The 20877-nt window shown below is 35.0% G+C and overlaps 1 protein-coding gene across 3 annotated transcripts in view; it reads left to right on the plus strand.

Moving 5' to 3' along the window:
- Positions 1-20877, plus strand: part of LOC132741381 (GPI ethanolamine phosphate transferase 1-like) — a 52131-nt gene continuing 31254 nt past the window's right edge. Inside the window, exons 1-6 of one of the 3 annotated variants that reach the window (XM_060729532.1) lie at positions 1-90; positions 1535-1761; positions 2015-2136; positions 3271-3369; positions 4870-4976; positions 5824-5948. In XM_060729532.1, coding sequence (XP_060585515.1) covers positions 1535-1761; positions 2015-2136; positions 3271-3369; positions 4870-4976; positions 5824-5948 — 680 coding nt within the window. In that variant the 5' untranslated portion in view covers positions 1-90. The other 2 variants (XM_060729534.1, XM_060729533.1) reach the window with 2 other exon arrangements.

Raw genomic sequence — 20877 nt, forward strand, 5'->3', positions numbered from 1 at the left:
TAGTGGAGTTCAACCATAAATACCGGTAAAGGGAGACTACTGTTTCACGTAGACTTCTCAGTATTTCATCAACAAAGTACACTTTACGAGGTATAATCACTTCATTTTATCAATTGATGTTATGTTGAATGATTATATATATTATTTTATTCTCATATTAATAGAAAGAGGAGTCTTGTCGCACTACTGTACCTGAAAATGTATTTCATCGCGTACATTGACAGTTTCGTACCTGTGTAATCTCGTACTTTCGATTCGGCAAAGTGGTTGGATACTGTAAAACAAATCCAAAAAATATTTGTTTACCCTATTGAGATAATATGAAAAAGGCAAAGCCTCAAAGCGAGCTCGATTTCCTTTTACCGTGAAATTAGTCCTTCATTGAAAGACATCGCATTTTCTTTTTTTACATTTTGACGTTTATTGGAAAAATTTAAATGCGAAGTCTTTCCATAACTGGCTAATTTCCCATAGCACAAATCGACACGCTTCTCCAGTCGATTTGAATTTACCGGTAAATCACAACTTAAATGCTTTTTATCACAAAAAGCAATTGATTGCATAAAAGACGGAAGCATATTTTCCCAAAAACTGTAAAAATATGCAATAATTACTCACGATAAGTAGTTTATTTATCAATATATTTAAGAAGACACATGAAAGACATTTTGTGGTGACCCCCATATTGGAAATTCCCGGTCATGCTGTGATGTCACTCAAAAAACAATAGTACGAAATTAGTCTGAACATATTCACTTTTTCTGTGCTGACAGGTGGGCGCAGTAAAAATTTCATCTAAAAAATAAGTTCCAGTAATCACCGCATTGCGTAGTACACACCAATGTGGAGGCTGTTTACGCGATTTTTACAAGGGATTTGTTTTAAATTGTTTAAAATTTGAATAAGTTGATTTTGAGAAGGAAAATACACATTTGTGGTAGGATTATGATTATTTGTAACATTTTATATGAGAAGTTTGAATGATTGTGCATGTTTATTGTTTTTCATTTGGCTATGGACTTTTCAATAGATATCTTTAGACGTTAAAGCGGATTTGATCCATGTAAAAAACAGCTTCAAATCCGCGGTTACATCTAAATATTTGGACTACCGTGAAATAATCTAAAATAATCGTTCATTTTTATTTTAAAAGTAATATTTTCCCTATTTATTTTTTTATTTCCCCATCGAAAAAAACCAATTTTCTAAAAAAAAATAAAACTGCTTTTATTTAGTTGACATGACATGGGATTGGTCAATGCAGTGAATATGTACAGATAAAGGTCCTTATCCTTTCCTCTCATCTGTTTTCTAAGGAATAGATAATGAATATAGAAAAATAATGTTTCATTTTCAGGGCAAATATCTTTTTTTTTTTGCAAACGTTATGTATATATAAAGTTATTTTTAGACTGTTTTGGAGTATCTCATTGTTAAGAAAGAATACCGTGAATGTCATGTTTTAGGAAAATATTACTTGTATTATTTCAAATTGTGTTTTACTCATGATATATGTTTACATTTTTGCTTTTAGATGCAAACATGGGAATTGATGACTGTTGGTTTGTTGATACACACTGTTTTCTTCTACTCAATATTTGACATTTACTTCACATCCCCAATTGTACATGGCATGACCCCACATTCGTCCCCTACCACTCCACCAGCTAAACGACTTGTACTCTTCTCAACAGATGGACTGAGGGCTGACAAAATGTTTGAATTGGATGAAAACGGCGAAACTCGAACACCTTTCCTAAGGTCAGTTTCTGTTTTCATTCGTTATTGTAATGATTTTATGGTGCAATTTATTTGGTACTTTAATCAAATATAGTGAAATAAATTTCAAAACTGATTTTAACAGATGTAAATTACTAAGTCTAAAAATCATTTACATTATTAACATTATTTCCTTGTATGTTATTCCTAAGCATGGTTTATTTTCAATAAAAAGATGTTTATGGATGGTCATAATACTATTTTGGAGTTATCTTTTGATACCTTGATATTTAAGGAGTGTGATTGAGGAGACAGGGGCTTGGGGTGTTTCACATACTCGGGTGCCAACAGAATCTAGGCCAGGCCATGTGGCCCTTATTGCAGGATTTTATGAAGATGTTAGTGCTGTTGCTAAAGGTAAACAGCTAACATGTGTAGAATATGATAATACATTCATGACAATAATGTCATTAGTGCCATACATGTGAACTTGTTTTAATGATCAAGTGGGAGATTTTACTTCAAAAAGAGGGAGATTTTAGAATTTGCAATAAACAAAGAAGAAAGGTCTGACATCAAAAATAAGAAGATTTCTTGAATTTGTGAAAAAACCCCTTATTTTAAGAAAAATCTTTGAAAATATGTCTGCAGAAAGTGGGAGTCTCCCGCTAAAAGTTGGAGAGTTCACATGTATGTATTAGTGCAATAACTGATTAACTGCTATTAAATTTAGAAGAACTTATTCTGTTATTGCACTTAGGCAACAAATGATGGCCTATGTTTTGTTTAACTGCTATTGAATTACGAAGGACTTATTCTTTTATTGCACTTAGCAACAAATGATGGCCTATGTTTTGTTTAAAGTTATCAACACTGGGCTACTGATTTGTTTTGTCTGTCATAATTTTCAAAAAAAAAAAACTAAAAAAAATCTAAAATATCATTGTGATTCATCTGTGAACAAATAAATGATAATGCATTGAAGTTTCTGTATAAATATTTTGAAAACCAAATCAATTTCAAATGGCTTTATTTTACGTCAATTTTATTGTTTGTATCATATAATTAATTGATTGACATAAACCAGGAGAAGGAGTCATCTGCACAACTAGTGCATGATAATTATGTATATATTAAGATATACATGTCTAAAGTGTACCGGTACTTCTAAAAGTACCAGTTTGATTTATAATTGAATAAAAGGAACTGCTGTGGGAAGTTTGGAAGCTCTGACTTACACAACACTAACAATGGTTCACAACAAAACCAACATAGTGCGTTTGCAACCAGCATGGATCCAGACCAGCCTGCTTATTCACGCAGTCTGATCAGGATCCATGCTGTTCGCTATCAGTTTCTCTACTTGTAATAGGTTGGTAAGTGAACAGCATGGATCCTGATCAGACTGTGCGGATGCGCAGGCTGGTCTAGATCCATTCTAGTCGCAAACGCACTATGTTGGTTTTGTTGTGACGTGGCTCAAATGTAATTTATTCAGTAAATTATACAGTAAGTCAAAATTTCATGTTAATCTACTTTCATACATTTCAGGCTGGAAGGAAAACCCTGTAGAATTTGACTCTGTATTTAATGAGACAACAAACACATGGTCATGGGGAAGTCCAGATATACTTCCAATGTTTGCTAAAGGTAACTATAATATATAATGTATGTATGTATATTTAAAGATAGGATTAATACAAGAGATATTAGTGGAATATAAAATTATAGTTAATATGATAATGCTATCAAAATTTCCAGGGCAAACAAAAAATTGATTCTCTGTTTTGTTTCCTTTCATAGTCCTGGTAAGTAAACATGTGAAACTGGGATATCTAATGGACAATAGAGGATGAAATGGGGATTATTGAAGCAAAGTATACCTACAATCTTCATGATATAGCAGTTATTTATATTATATATAAACACTATACAATATTGAGCAACATAAACTGATACATTGATCATTTTACAATATCTATGGTTTAAATGTTTTCCTGAATTTTAGTTATTTTCCTCAATTATGTAAATTTTCAACTCAAAAATTCAAATTTCAATGATAAAGGTCCCAGTTCTGCTAAAATGACATAATATAAAAGGATCCATTTTATTGGCCGGGTTGCACATTTGCAAACCCGGGTTATAATATGGTGAATGATGGGCAGCGGGCAGGCAGGGAAAATTTTTTGTAACAGTTTTCTCAGCAACTACTTTTCACAGCCTCTTGATATTTAGCATACAGCATTGACACATGGTCCCATACCGTGGGATTTGATTTCAGGTCTGTTGCTCATCCACTTCCTGTTTACAGACTTGGTTAAATTTTCGACATAAACAGTCAGGTAATTTTGTAACAGTTTTTTTCTCAGCAACTACTTATCACAGCCTCTTGATATTTGGCATACAGCATTGATACATCATCCCTTAGTGTGGGATTCAATTTCAGGTCTGTTGCTCATCCACTTCCTGTTTCGCTACTTAGATAAATTTTCAACATTAATGTTCAATGGTAGGAAATTTTCGTAACAGTTTTCTCAGCAACTACTTATCACAGCCTCTTGATATTTGGCATACAGCATTGACACAAGGTCTCATACTGTTGGACTCGATTTCAGGTCTGTCGCTTATCCACTTCCTGTTTACCGACCAAGTTAAATTTTAGACAGTAATGCTCAGTGTGTAAGATAAGAGCAAAGTAGAAATCGTCAAGTTATTGAAATAAATTGCATTTCGTTTAAAGTACATCAATTTCTTCATAATACTCGATTGTTTTTAGTGTTTTTTTTCCGTAACATCACAGCCTCTTGATATTTGGTATACAGTCATTATTGACCCATTTTTATTTACCGGGTACTGATATTTGAATCCATAGTTGATTCAAAATCAGACCAAAATATAACTACATTTATTTGGTCTGAAAGACAGAAAATGTATGGGAACTGTCTACAAACAAACTGTTACTTTGTGACTTAATATAATAATCAACTGGAGACTTAACAACAACAAAAAAACAAAAACACAAGAGACAAAAGAGAGTAAAAACTGTTATAAAACATTTCTACATGTAAATCTGTTAACTGACCAAGAGCTTGAAATAATAATTATAAAAAAGAGATGTTGTAAAAGAAATATTAACCTTATATATTACAGGGGCTAGTGGGGGCCATGTGTTCACAAAGTGCTACCCAGCAGAATTTGAAGATTTTAGCGGATCTTACCATACAAAACTGGATACCTGGGTATTTGAAGAGGTTAAGGTAAAGTGCTTATTTCCTTTACTTACAAATAGGTGAAAAATGAACATTCATTTGTTATATTGTAAATTTCAGTAATTTTTACAGATTTCCTTGAGAAAAAAAAAACAATTGAATTATAAAATTACATTTCTGACAGAACAAACCTATACATTTTCTACATGGGTTACTTGAATGATATTAAAGCATTAAGGGTGAAATGTTGTATTTAAACATTAACCTGCTTAATTTGTGTAATTTGTGTATTTGCCTCACGTTCAATTTGCTACAGTCCATTCAAAGTTTAAAGGGATTCCAGCATAAAAATTCCATAGTTGAACTACCTGGGTGGTGTTTCATTGAAAGTCCTTAGTCTAAAATCAGTCTTATGACCAAAACTGAGATAATTTTGTATTTCAAAGAAAATGTCCTAACTTATGACACCTATGTTAAGAATCTTGTAATTACTGAATTGCAATGCTGATTGGCAGTTACACATTGTGAATCAAAGGGTCTGTTATTGTATTTCTTAACTTTTCTCAGGAGAATGCATTTGTTTATAGTCTACAGTATTTGACAGAAGATAAAAAATGTTTGTTGAAACAGTCTTAAAAGTTAGTCCTAATCATGGTTTTATGTCTTAGGACTTAGGATACATTTCAGACTTGCTATGAAACGCAGGCCAGCAGATTAGACCCTTGGCTCAATACTGGTAACATAGACTGAACACTATCAGTTCCTGTGGTAACAGAAGTAACCCTAAATAATGTAGTAACCCTTAATAATGTACTTCATAGGGATTTTGCCCATCAATTTGAACAAAATAGAGAATTTTGTTTCCATTTTATATCTTCTGTGATACTTGTTTCAGCAATTCTTTAAAGACAGTGGTTCCGATGATGAATTGAGGAAAAAATTACAGCAGGATAAGATTGTGTTTTTCCTTCATCTGCTGGGTATAGACACCAGCGGTCACTCCAGCAAACCCTACTCAAGGTATGTGACAATCAGATAATTGTAGTTACGAAGCCTGTCACTTGCCCCTCACCGCTGTGGGTTCGAATCCCGAAAGGGACTTTGGATTCTTTCATTTGAAAGCTAGCTTACAGAACATTGGTGGTTCTACTCAGGTTCCCTTTTGTACATGAAATAATGCATAGAAGGTCCCGAGGTCTTCCTCCACCAGTAAAGCTGGAACGTTGCCATATGACCTATACTGTGTTGGTGTGGTGTAAAACCCAATCAAACAAACAAACAATAAGAAACCTGTACTAGGAATGTTATGGGGAACCCTGATTGGGATTTCTCATGTTGCTGTTAGGGGCGTCCGTGGCCGAGTGGTTAAAGTTGTTGACTTCAAACCACTTGCCCCTCACCGCTGTGGGTTCCAATCCCGACAGGGACTTTGGATTCTTTCATGTGAGGAAGCTATCCAGCTAGCTTACGGAACGTCGGTGGTTCTACTCAGGTGCCCGTTTGTGCCTGAAAAAATGCACAGAAGGGCACCTGAGGTCTTCCTCCACCAGTAAAGCTGGAATGTCGCCATATGACCTATACTGTGTCGATGTGACGTAAAACCCAAAACAAACAAAAAACATGTTGCTGTTAATAAAAGTAGAAAAATAGTTTCCGGATAATAAACTAGAGTTAGGAATGAGGTATTGTAATAAAACTTGACATTAAGCAAGCTTATTAGAGACCCAGGCTGTCAACTGATTCCTATATTCCTATAAAACTCCTATATTTTGGGTCCGAATCCTATATTTTAAAAAACCTCCTATTTTTCCTATATTCTCCTATATTTTGAATATTTTTCCTCTATTTTTAGCTCACCTGAGCAATGCTCAGGGTGAGCTATTGTGATGGCCCTGTGTCCGTCGTGCGTCGTCGTGCGTCGTCAACTTTGAACATTAACAACATCTCCCCTGAAACCAATGACTGCACATCAACCAAACTTTACAGAAATGATCCTTGGGTGGTCCCCTTTCAAAGTTGTTCAAATGGTTTCGGTCCGTTGCATATGTAGGTCATAGGGCCAGAAAAGGATTTCAAAAAACACAAAATTAAAAAATCTTCTTGTCTGAAAGTACATGGGCCAGAGCTTTGATTTTTGGTATATGGTATCATCTATGGGTCCTCTACCAAAGTTGTTCAAATTTTGTCTCTAGTGTCAAAATTGGCCCCAACCCGGGGGGTCATTGGTTTTTCCTTATATGTATATAGTAAAACATAAAAAAATCTTCTTCTCTGATTTGGCAAAGGCTACAGATTAGATATTTGGCATGAAACATTGTGTAGTAGACCTCTATCAAGATTGTTCAAATAATGGCCCTCGGGTCAAAATTGGCCCTGCCCTGGGGGGTCCTTGATTTTCATTACATACATATAGTGAAAACTTGAAAAATCTTCTGGTCTGAAAGTAAATGCCCTAAAGCTTTGATATTTGGTCTATGGTATCTTCTGAAGGTCCAATACCAAAGTTGTACAAATTTTGTCCCTAGTGTCAAAATTGGCCCCACCCTGGGGGGTCATAGGTTTTTCCTTATATGTATATTGTAAAACCTAAAAAAAATCTACTTCTCTGAATTTGTAAAGGCTACAGGTTAGATATTTGGCATGAAACAATGTAAAGTTGACCTCTACCAAGATTGTTCAAATAATGGCCCTCGGGTCAAAATTGGCCCTGCCCCGGGGGGTCATTGATTTTCATTATATACATATAGTGAAAACTTGAAAAATCTTCTGGTCTGAAAGTAAATGGCCTAGACCTTTGATATTTGGTATATTGTATTATCTGAAGGTCCAATACCAAAGTTGATCAAATTTTGTCCCTAGTATCAAACTTGGCCCCGCCCTGGGGGGTTAAAGGTTTTTAGCTCACCTGTCACAAAGTGACAGGGTGAGCTTTTGTGATCGCTTTTCGTCCGGGGTCCGTAAACTTTTACTTTAAATGACATCTCCTCATTAACCGCTGAGACAATTTCATCCAAACTTCACAGGAATGTTCCTTTGGTGGTCACCTTTCAAAATTGTTCAAAGAATTTAATTCCATGCAGAACTCTGGTTGCCATGGCAACCGATAGAAAAAATTAAAATATCTTCTTTTAAAAAAACCAAAAAGGTAGAGCTTAGATATTTGGCATTAAAACATCTTCTAGTGAGTGTCTATCAAGTTTGTTCAAATAAAAGCCCTGGGGTCAAAATTGGCCCCGCCCCGGGGTCATTGATTTTCCCTTTATGCATATAGTAAAAACTTAAAAAATCTTCTTTTAAAGAACTCAAAGAGCTAGCACTAAGATATTTAGCATGAAACATCTTCTAATGGTAGTCAACCTAGTTTGTTCAAATAAAAGCCCTGGGGTCAAAATTGGCCCCGCCCAAGGGGGTCATTGATTTTCCCTATATGCATATAGTAAAAACTTATAAAATCTTCTTTTAAAGAACCCAAAGAGCTAGAGCTAAGATATTTAGCATGAAACATGTTCTAATGGGTGCCCCGGGGGTCATTGATTTTCCTTATATGTGTAAAGCAAAAACTTGCAAAAAAAACCAAATAGCTAGAGTTTTGTTACTAAGCATGAAACATCTTCTAGTGAGTGTCTACAAAGTTTGTTCATATAAAAGCCCTTGGGTCAAAATTGGCCTCGCCCCGGGGTCATTGATTTTATTTATGTGTTCAGCAAAAACTTAAAAAAACTTCTTTGAAAAAACCCAAATAGCTAGAGTTAAGATATTAAGCATGAAACATCTTCCAGTTAGTGTCTTCAAAGTTTGTTTCAAATAAAAGCCCTAGGGTCAAAATTGGCCCTGCCCCGGGGGACATTGATTTTCCTTATATGTGTATAGCAAAAACTTAAAAATCTGATTTAAAAAAAACCAAATAGCTAGAGTTTAGATATTAAGCGTGAAACATCTTCTAGTGAGTGTCAAATGGGGTCAAAACTGGCCCCGCCCTAGGGGTGTCATTGCTTTTAACAATACAGTCCAACCCCGTTTATACGAAGTGCCTGGGACTGAATATTTACTTCGAATAATCGATGGGTTCGAATAATCGAAATCCGAATATTGTGATAGACGAAAACTACTCCATTTTGACCAGTCGTAGCAAAACTACCTTTTACAACACACTTACTTCCTGTAATCAATTGAGAAAAATAAATATTAAAGAAAAGATGCATAAAAATTATTGTATTGACATTGAAGACATAAATACTTGCATTTTATTCTACATTATGTATCGTTTCGTTTCGCGCAAAGCCTTGATAATGGCCGTGTTGTCACTACGGTATTTACAGCTAAACTCTGGTATTTTCGATTAGGAAAAAGGCTCTCATGTAGCGTTACAATTAATACAAAAATGTTTTGGATGTTTTGACAAATTTACATAAACGTTATGTATGAAAATTATTGCTGTCATCTTCAAGCAATAACAGTAACAAAATCGGACACGGTGCATTACTTTTCATTTTCGGTAATTAAAATTGATTAAAGAGCACACAAAGAGTTATTATCATGATTGTCTAAATACACGCCTGACTGTTGATGTTTTTCACAAGTCGACCGGTCATTGAGTGGATCTGCGCCAATTTGTCTGGCTTCGAATAATAATTAAGCTGGCTTCGAATAATAGGTGTGAAATTCTTTCATAATTGTATTATTGGGAACGAAATTTTACTTCGAAAAATAGGAGGTATTCGGATAATGCATTTCGAATAATACGCTCGTATTTATATTGATTTATATAGAGATAAAAACAGGAACGCAGATCTACTTCGGATAATGCCGGGTATTCGAATAAAGGGTTGTCGAATAACGGGGGTCGGACTGTATGTGATTAGTTAAATCTTAAAAAATCTTTTTTTAAAAAACTCAACGAGCCAAACCTTAGATGTTTAGCATGAAATATCTTCTAATGGGTGTCTACCAAGTTTGTTCAAACAAAAGCCCTGGGGTTTAAACTGGCCCCGCTCTGGGGGCCTATATACAGGTGAGCGACTTCAGGGCCATCATGGCCCTCTTGTTTGCTTTACCTGGCTATAACTTTGTTACTAATGAATGGATTAACTTCACAATGAGACAAACATTCTTTAGGATAAAACCTATATGTATATCAAACTCAAATTGACCTTGGATCATTTATGACCTTGGCTTTGAAGGTCAAATTATTGAATCTTCATTGGTTTTTGTTATAATTGATTGTAACTTGATAATTGATAAATGGATTATCTTCAGACTTTGACAAAATAACCTGAGGCGAAGACCTTACCTAAGCTTTAAGTGACCTTGACTATCAAAGTCAAATGATTGACTTTTTGTTAAATTGTCATAATTTTGTTATTTATGATTTATACAATGTACTTGGACAAAAGCAGACCTGCTCACAAACAAACTTATTTATATTGTATACTTTGACTTTCAAGGTCAAATTAATGAAATTCCCTTGTTTTTTAGCTCACCTGTCACAAAGTGACAAGGTGAACTTTTGTGATTTGCAATTTTGTGAACAGCCATACATAATCTTTTACTTTAAACAACATCTACTCATAAACCGCCTAGCCAGTTTCATCTAAACTTTACAGAAATGTTCTGTGCGAGATCACCTTTAAAAATTGTTCAAATGATGAATTCCATGAAAAAGTCTGGTTGCCAAGGCAACCAGAACAAAACAACTTCAAAAATCTTTTTAAAAAAAGAATTACCCCAAAGAACTAAAGCTTAATTATTTTGCAGAAAAAATCTTCTAGGGAGTGAATACCAAGTTTGTTCAAATAAAAGTAGACCTCTACTAAGTTTGTTCCAATTTATAGCCCTTGGGTCAAAATTGGCCCCTGCCCCGGGGGGTCATTGATTTTCGTCACATTTATATAGTAAAAACAACAAAAAATCTTCTATTATAATAGCATTGCCTAGTGAACACCTATACAAATTGATTTAGTCATACCCCTTTGATCGAAATTGATCCCTCCTAATGACTTGCCTTAGCATTTAAGAATTGTGACTTTTTCTAGAAATTTAGTGGAGTGATATAGGGCCATTATAGCCCTCTTGTATTGTTTTGTTCATTCTACTGTTGACTATTTCATTATTCTTATTGACCTGAGACAATTGTGGCTGATGACTACATTAAACAGGGTCATTTAATATACAGGGTACATATATATAATAAGCACTTGATTATATACAGATGTATACAGGGTTCAAACTATAAAATAAGAACAAGAACTACAAGAAACATTTATAAAACAAGACTTTTAATAAATATTGCCAACAATAGAAGCTTAAACTGTTTTGACTACTGTATAAAAAAAGCTTTGAAAAAAACTTCACCTTATAAACCAAAATTTAAAATACATTTTCACAAGCAATACTGGTCCTCTACACAATATGCTCTTAACTCTTAAATGTAAAGTCAGATATTCCAAGTCAATGAATGTGGAATCATTCTTTCAATTTAACATGTTTAACGATATTTCAAAATAATATGTGATAAAAAGTGTAACGACAGGCCTACATTTTGTCATTTTAGCTGTTTAATATCATTAAAAACTAAAGTCTTCATACATTCTTTTTTTTATCTAAGTTTATTGGCTAACCAGTAAGCCAGAAAGGAGCTTACATAAATGGATGTTTGCAACATTGTTCCTTGCCCTTTGTCGAAAAGAAAGCATGTAGCATTTTAATGCTGCTTGAGGTCTGTTTTCTTGTTCCATACATTGTCCTAAAATGTTTAGAGATGTTTCTCTATGTCTGAGGTATTTAGCTGTGACTATGGTTCTTATAAGTTTACCAAGTGCTTGTTGTTGATCTTGATGTCTTTGTAGATGACGATAGATCTTGTATTGTAGGAAATACAAGAAAGGTAGAGAATCAACTACAGCCCAGTCCATCCAATCGTCTATATACTGATGTCTGTGTATCATGTCATCTTGTGAAGATCTGAACATTTCAATTCTAAAATCATTTATAATTGTGTTTTTTTGCAATATTCTTCCTCTTCTGTCAAGAATTAAATGTTCATTAGGAATTATAAAAGGGAGAGGAAGAGGTTCATAACTTCTGAGTCGTTGTAAGAAACAATACCCAGGAGTAGTGTTCTCATCCTGTATCATGAGATAGTTAACCTTGCCATGTTCCCACTCTGACCAGTCTTGTATTATATTGAAATTATTAGAAGATTCTAGTACATCAAGGTCTGAATTAAGTCCTCTAGTAGTTGTACCTTCACTTCGACTCCCTAGATAATACTCACTTATTACACCAGTTAAACTGTTTAAGATATTTCTCATACTCTCCATCAGCATGACTCCTCTTCTCATTCCCATCACTGTTCTTTCATTGACATCAATGTCATGTAAAACCTCTGATAACATCAATGATAAGTTTTCTCTGTAGTCCGGTTCTTGAAACATTCTGTAATATATTAGAAAAAGAGAAAATTCTTATAGTCAGTAGTCAAATTGATTTTATCACAATTACTTCTACTTGTTACTTATTTGTCCTTTATGTCCTAGAACAGAACAGAACAGGAGTGCCAATCTGGGCATTATGAAACATAAGATAAATAATTTGGTGTAGATATCAATTGATCAAGAATATTGTATATTTGTCTCTATTTGGTTGTGGTATTTTTTCTTCTCTATTATGTAAATTTTAATGTTTGTTCTCAGAATTTCGATATAAGAGAGACGCTAAAATTAAACACTCATTCGAATATTCATGTAACACTTTCTTACATTATTCATCCAATATTGATGAGAAATTTTGTATATAAAATAAAGTTTTAAACTTACTTTGAATTTTGGATTTAAATTTCTTGAAAATAATCAAGAGAAAATATTTCTTTTTCATATGACCTGATACGTGGAAATTTAGATTTATATAACACCACAATTTATTGTAAAAATACATTATAATGTAAAACATAATTATTTATATTTCTGTTTAATTAAAATACATAATTTATTTAAACAAATATTTTCTTTTTAGAGATTGATGAAAGGGAGGCACAAAAATTAAAAGCACTGTCTAAAATATTGCTTGAACTACTTTCTTACATAATTTGTTCTGTATAAATGAAAAATTGTGTATTAAGAAATAAGGTTTTAAACTTACTTTGAATGTTGTATGTAGAAATAATATAGAAAAATTAACAATAATCTTGAAAAATATTATCAACATGAATATAATTTTATACACGTTAACTTCCTTGAAAACTTTTTGAAACCGAAATATATAAAAATTGTAGGATTATATTAATTTACTGGTAAATGAGAACTTGAATAAGATTTTTATAACATTTCCTTATTTTTTGTAATCATCAGGGATATAAGATTTTTATAACATTTCCTTGTTTTTTGTAATCATCAGGGAAAATAAGTATAATTAGACTTGTTTCAGATAAATTTCCTGAATAATATGGTCTCTCCACAAGCTGAAAGGTTATTTTTCTAGTCTGAAACAAGTTTCCATTCAAGTGTATATTAATGTTCCCTATTTGCAGTGTTGATGTTACTGATGCATGAATACTGAAATATTTTTAGCTCACCTGACCACGGAGTTGTGCATCATTCAGCTTCAACATTTGGGTTTTTGTGTCGCCTCTACGGAGTAGTGGCGACATATAGGGATCACTTCTCCGTCGCCTGTCTGTCGTCTGTCTGTCCGTCACAAAACTTGTCCGGACTACTCCTCATAAACTACTGGTGCAATTTCATCCAAACTTTACAGGAATGATCAGTACCAAGTCTAGTTGTGCATATTTTCATAATTTTCCGGTTCAATGATTTTTGTCAGAGTTATGGCCCTTCAATAATTTTTTTTTTTTTTAAAGTTTGTCCGGACTACTTCTCTTATACCACTAATGCAATTTCAATGAAACTTTACAGGATTGATCTGTAGCTCAAGTCCTTGCGCATATTGCACGGGTTTTCCGGTTGAATGACTTTTGGCCGAGTTATGGCCCTTTGATAAAAAAGGTGTTTTTTTCTGTGTGTTGCCAGATACACAAAAGCTTGTCCGAACTACTCCTCATAAACTACTGGTGCAATTTCATCCAAACTTTACAGGAATGATCAGTACCAAGTCTAGTTGTGCATATTGTCAGAATTTTCTGGTTCAATGATTTTTAGCTCGACTTTTCTATGAAAAGGGGAGCTATCCTACTCGCCCCGGCGTCGGCGTCGGCGTTAGCGTTAGCGTTGGCGTCACACCTTGGTTAAGTTTTTCGTACCACCCCACTTTATTTCAGAAGTATTACAAGTATGGCTTTGAAACTTACCATACTTGTTCACCATCATAACCTCCATCTACAGACAAGAGTACATAACTCTGTCAAGGTTTTTGACAGAATTATGGCCCTTTTTTGACTTAGAAAGTGTATTGAGCTTGGTTAAGTTTTTTGTACCACCTCACTTTATTTCAAAACCATTGGAGGTATTGCTTTGAAACTGACCATACTTGTTTACCATCACGACCTTCATCAACAGACAAGAGGACATAACTCTGTCAAGGTTTTTGACGAATTATGCCCTTTTTGACTTAGAAAATACATTGAATATGGGTAAAATCCACTTATTGCCTTAACCCTTTGAGATATTGCTTTGAAACTTTTAATGCTATTTCACATCATTACCCCCATCTGTACGCAAGAGAAGGTAACTCTGTCAAGGATTTGTTTTAAAAATTAAGGCCTTTTATCGACTTAGAATCTTGGTTAAGTTTTTAGTACCAGTCCACTTTTTGACTGAACTGTTTGAGATATTAATTTGAAAGTTGGAATACTTGTTTACAATCATGATTCCCAAACATGTCCAGGAGAAGGTAATTCTGTCAAAGATTTTATTTGAATTATGGCCCTTAACTGTCAATGTTTTGTATTATAGGCAAGCACTAAAAAAGTCGAGCGCGCTGTCTTACGGACAGCTCTTGTTGTCAAGAGTTATGGCCCTTTAATAATTTTTATTTTTAACCAGGTTTTCAATTTTGAAAATCCTGGTTATTAGATTGGGGTATGGCGGGCGGATGGGCGGATGGGCAGATGGGCGGATGGGCGGATGGGCGTCAAACGAAATTGTGTCCGCTCTGTAACTCTTCAACCCTTTGAAGAATTTTGATGAAACTTCAGACAAATGTTTACCACATCAAGATGACGTGCAGAACGCATGTTCCGCATGGCTGGCTCCAAGGTCAAGGTCACAGTGACATTAACATTGAAAATCCTGTCCGCTCTGTAACTCTTCAACCCTTTGAAGAATTTTTGATGAAACTTCAGACAAATGTTTACCACATCAAGATGACGTGCAGAACGCATGTTCCGCATGGCTGGCTCCAAGTCAAGGTCACAGTGACATTAACATTGAAAATCCTGTTGCGGGCGTCAAACGAAATTGTGTCCGCTCTGTAACTCTTCAACCCTTTGAAGAATTTTGATGAAACTTCAGACAAATGTTTACCACATCAAGATGACGTGCAGAACGCATGTTCCGCATGGCTGGCTCCAAGGTCAAGGTCACAGTGACATTAACATTGAAAATCCTGTCCGCTCTGTAAACTCTTCAACCCTTTGAAGAATTTTGATGAAACTTCAGACAAATGTTTACCACATCAAGATGACGTGCAGAACGCATGTTCCGCATGGCTGGCTCCAAGGTCAAGGTCACAGTGACATTAACATTGAAAAATCCTGTCCGCTCTGTAACTCTTCAACCCTTTGAAGAATTTTGATGAAACTTCAGACAAATGTTTACCACATCAAGATGACGTGCAGAACGCATGTTCCGCATGGCTGGCTCCAAGGTCAAGGTCACAGTGACATTAACATTGAAAATCCTGTTGCGGGCGTCAAACGAAATTGTGTCCGCTCTGTAACTCTTCAACCCTTTGAAGAATTTTGATGAAACTTCAGACAAATGTTTACCACATCAAGATGACGTGCAGAACGCATGTTCCGCATGGCTGGCTCCAAGGTCAAGGTCACAGTGACATTAACATTGAAAATCCTGTCCGCTCTGTAACTCTTCAACCCTTTGAAGAATTTTGATGAAACTTCAGACAAATGTTTACCACATCAAGATGACGTGCAGAACGCATGTTCCGCATGGCTGGCTCCAAGGTCAAGGTCACAGTGACATTAACATTGAAAATCCTGTTTACATGATTTTAACTTGGCAGTCAAAGGTCATATCATCTTTGGAGGTAATTTAAAAAAGATATGATATATTATTTCATGTCTACTTTGTAACTTGTTTTTCATTATACAGAATTATCAATATAATTATAGTGAACAAATCTTCTGTGCTGAACTCGTCCTACATTTCTCAACGGATTTTGTTCAAACTTTCACAGAAGCTTTGTCATCAAGCACCCTGGCACATATTGTCGGGGTTTTGTGATTGGATAGTTTTTGACCTAATTATGGCCCTTTGTTTTTTTTCCTTATACATAATATTATAGTGAACACTTCTTCAGTGGCAATTCCTCCTACATTATTCATGTTTTACATTGCACATAGTTACATTGTTTGTTGCTTGTATTTGTATTTCAAATACAACATATTTATCTACAATGGTGATAATTGAAAACCTGGTTTCATGGCATTGCCATGTTTCTTGTTAAAGTTTGTCCGGACTACTTCTCTTATACCACTAATGCAATTTCAATGAAACTTTACAGGATTGATCTGTAGCTCAAGTCCTTGTGCATATTGCACGGGTTTTCCGGTAGAATGACTTTTGGCTGAGTTATGGCCCTTTGATAAAAAAGGTGTTTTTTTTCCTGTGTGTTGCCAGATACACAAAAGCTTGTCCGGACTACACCTCATAAACTACTGGTACAATTTCATCCAAACTTTACAGGAATGATCAGTACCAAGTCTAGTTGTGCATATTGTCATAATTTTCCGGTTCAATGATTTTTGTCAGAGTTATGGCCCTTTAATAATTTTTATTTTTAAAGTTTGTCCTGACTACTTCTCTTATACCACTAATGCAATTTCAATGAAACTTTACAGGATTGATCTGTAGCTCAAGTCCTTGCGCATATTGCACGGGTTTTCCGGTTGAATGATTTTTTGCCGAGTTATGGCCCTTTGATAAAAGGTGTTTTTTTCTGTGTGTTGCCAGATACACAAAAGCTTGTCCGGACTGCTCCTCATAAACTACTGGTGCAATTTCATCCAAACTTTACAGGAATGATCAGTACCAAGTCTAGTTGTGCACTGCCCGTCTGTCACAAAACTTGTCCCAACATGAAATTGGCCATCATGAGGCGACACATGTGATCACTGATCGCTCTTGTTAACACTCTAGCAGTCACAGTTTTGATTGGATCATAATCAAATTTTGTCAAAATGTTTGTCGCAATGAAATACAGATTAGAATATGGGTCATCTCGTGTCAAAAACTAGGCCACAGGAGCTAAAAATAGAAAAATCTTGTTAACACACTACTGGCTGCAGTTTTGATCCAAATATCCTAGAAATTGATGAGGAAGATTGTTTTGATGATTTCTAGGTCAAGAGCAAAATTAATATTGGTCATCTTTGGTCAAAAACTAGGTCACAGGAGCTAAAAATAGAAAAATCTTGTAAATGCTCTAGTGGCTGCAGTTTTGATCCAAATATCCTGGAAATTGATCAGGAAGGTTGTTTTGATGATTTCTAGGTCAAGTTTTAATATGGGTCATCTCCCGTCAAAATCTAGGTCACAGTTTTGATACAAATATCCTGGAAATTTATTAGGAAGGTTGTTTTGATAATTACTAGGTCAAGGTCGAATATTGGTCATCTCCGGTCAAAAACTAGGTCACAGGAGCTAAAAATAAAACAATTTGTTAGCACTCTAGTGGCTGCAGTTTTGATCTATATATTCTGGAAATTGGTCAGGGAGGTTGTTTTGTCAAGCTCAAATATTGGTTACCTGAGATTAAAAACTAGGTCACAAGGCCCAAATATGAACACTCAAATGGTCACATTTTTGACTCTATTGTCATTAAACTTGGTCAGGATGCTTGTCTAGTCATTAATTGCTTGGAGGAGTTCGAATATGGGTCATATCTAAGTAAAAACTAGGTCACAGGAGCTAAAAAGAGAAAAATCTTGTTCACTCTCTAGTGGCTACTGTTGTTATACAAATATCATGGAAATTGGTCTGCAAGTTTGTTTTGATGATCTCTGGGTCACCTTGGGCCCAAAATAGGTCACTGCTCAAATATGGAAAAACCTTGTGAACACTCTAGAGGTCACATTTTTTACTTAATTGTCATCAAACTTGTCAGGATGCTTGTCTAAGTATTTGCTCGGATGAGTTTGATGGGTCAGGTGAGCAATCTAGGGCCATCTCGACCCTCTTGTTTAAAACACCCAATATTTGACAGTTCAAAATTCAAGGGAGGGCAAGTTCAGCATAGTAAGAATACTGTTTAAGGTTTTCACATTGATACATATCATATTAAAGTTAAAACCTGTATGGAGAAAAATTAGTTTATAGAAGGAGTGTGATATATGATATATCACATTGATGAAATACAGTATATTATTCATCATTGTACCCAAAAAAAGGGATATTAGATTTTATTTGTTCACACTAATATCTGTAAAGATATTGCAGCGTGAAAAAAGAAATATGTAATAAACAGTAAGCTTTGTTGGTCAGTGTTTTCTGGAGAGTGATAATATAGATTGTATCATAGTTTGGGGACCTTTCTGTTGAAAATGTGACAGAGTTAAATCGTATACATATACATTCACAGTGCGTTAACTGGAGTGCAGGTATTAGTTACCCGCACTCCAGAGCATCTCCATTGATTGGTTCATTTTGTCCGGGGTTTAATATTGTGATGACAGAGAGAGGGAAAGTGACAGAAATATCATATTCAGATGTTCGTTCATTGGTTACTTTTTTGTGGGGTTTCATTTTGTGGCATCAGGGAACGTGTTTTATGTTTGACTATGATACAAAAGAGAAAAAACATCAAAACACTAGGGAATCTGATTTATACTCGGGGGGCTACGCCACCTTGTACAAATCAGATAGCCCCTTGTTTCGATGCTCTTTCTATTACTTAAATCTCATTAATAAGATATAGGTTTACCAGGCCCCAGGTGTCATTGATTTTTCTTATATTTATGTATATAGTAAAAACTTAAAAAATCTTCTTGTGAAAATTCAAAAGAGCTAGAGCTTGGATATTTGGCATGAAACATGTTCTAGTAAATGTCCACCAAGATTGTTCAAATAAATGGAGTCTATGACACCTCGACCCTTTGATACCTCTACCCCTAAGACATCTTGACCCATGACACTTAGACCCCTTAGACACTTAGACCCCTTAAAATGACCGGACATTTCGACCCCTTATTCTATAATGTACCTGAAGATGTTCACTTCGAAAACATAATGTGCATAAAGACATAAATGTAGAAAAAAGTTAATTTGTTTACCAGTTTGTTTATTATATATAATTGTCTAGGTGATAGCTCAGATGAGTTCGAACATGGGTCATCTCGGATGAAAAACTAGGTCACCGGAGCTAAAAATAGAAAAACCTTGTTAACACTCCAGCGGTCACATTTTTGCCTCAATCATCATCAAACTTGGTCAGGATGCTTATCTAGTTGATAGCTCGGATGAGTTCGAACATGGGTCATCTCGGATGAAAAACTAGGTCACAGGAGCTAAAAAGAGAAAAACCTTGTTAATACTCTAGTGGTCACAATTTTGACTCAATTGTCATCAAACTTGGTCAGGAAACTTGTCTTGGTCATTGCTGGGATTAAATCGAACATGGGTCATCTCGGATGAAACTCTAGGTCACAGGAGCTAAAAATAGAAAAATCTTGTTAACACTCTAGTGGCTACTGTTGTGATCCAAATATCCTGTAAATTGGTCTGAAAGTTTGTTTTGATGATTTCTAAGTCAAGTTCGAACATGTGTCATCTCGGATGAAAAACTAGGTCACACCGCCTAAATATGGAAAAACCTTGTTAACATTCTAGTGGTCACATTTTCGACTCAATTATCATCAAACTTGGTCAGGATGCTTGTCTAGGTAATTGCTTGGATGGTTTCCAAATCGCATGTGAAACTAGGTCACCGGAGCTAAAAATAGAAAAATCTTGTTAACACTCTAGTTGCTACTGTTTTGATCCAAGTATCCTGGAAATTGGTCTGAAAGTTTGTTTTGATGATTTCTAGGTCAAGTTTGAATATGGGTCACCTGGGTAAATAAACTAGGTCACACTGCTCAAATATGGATAATCCTTGTTAACACTGTAGTTGTCACAAATTTGACTCACCTGTATTGAGACTTGGTCAGAATGCTTGTCTAGGTAATTGTTTGGATGAGTTTGATGGGTCAGGTGAGCGATCTTAGGGCCATCATGGCCCTCTTGTTTAAAATCTATTGCCGATAAATTCAAAGAAATTTAAATTTTGGTACTTTTCTGGCCTATTGTATTTTACAGGTAAGAGAATGTCTATGCCTGCATCAGCATCACATTACTATGCTCAAGGCTGCTGTGCTCCTCATAGCCATCTGCATGGTCACCATGAAAATCAGTGCATCAGTATGTCAATTTTATTTTAGGTAAGCCAATATCTTGTTCATTTTTTCACATACTCCCCAGTGATGAAATACAAGGCAAGTCTCTTAAGAAAACATTTACAAAAAGAAAAGGACACAGTGACAGACTGGTGCAAAAACAACATTTAGATATTTAGATTTACAATAAGGTTTGATTCAAAACGAATTACTGATTTACAATTACATATACTTGTTTTGAGAGACTACCGGCCATGTCTGCTCTTCCAAATCAGGAATTGAAGCACGGCCAGACAGTTTATGCTGTTAAAATTAATGTTTTATTTTTAATAGCACTAAGCCTGGTGATTGCTATAACATGACCTAGTGATTGAGATTGTGACTGTG

This window comes from Ruditapes philippinarum, unplaced genomic scaffold (genome assembly GCF_026571515.1).
Source record: "Ruditapes philippinarum isolate M1 unplaced genomic scaffold, ASM2657151v2 ctg501_1_1_1_1, whole genome shotgun sequence".
Lineage (NCBI taxonomy): Eukaryota > Metazoa > Mollusca > Bivalvia > Venerida > Veneridae > Ruditapes > Ruditapes philippinarum.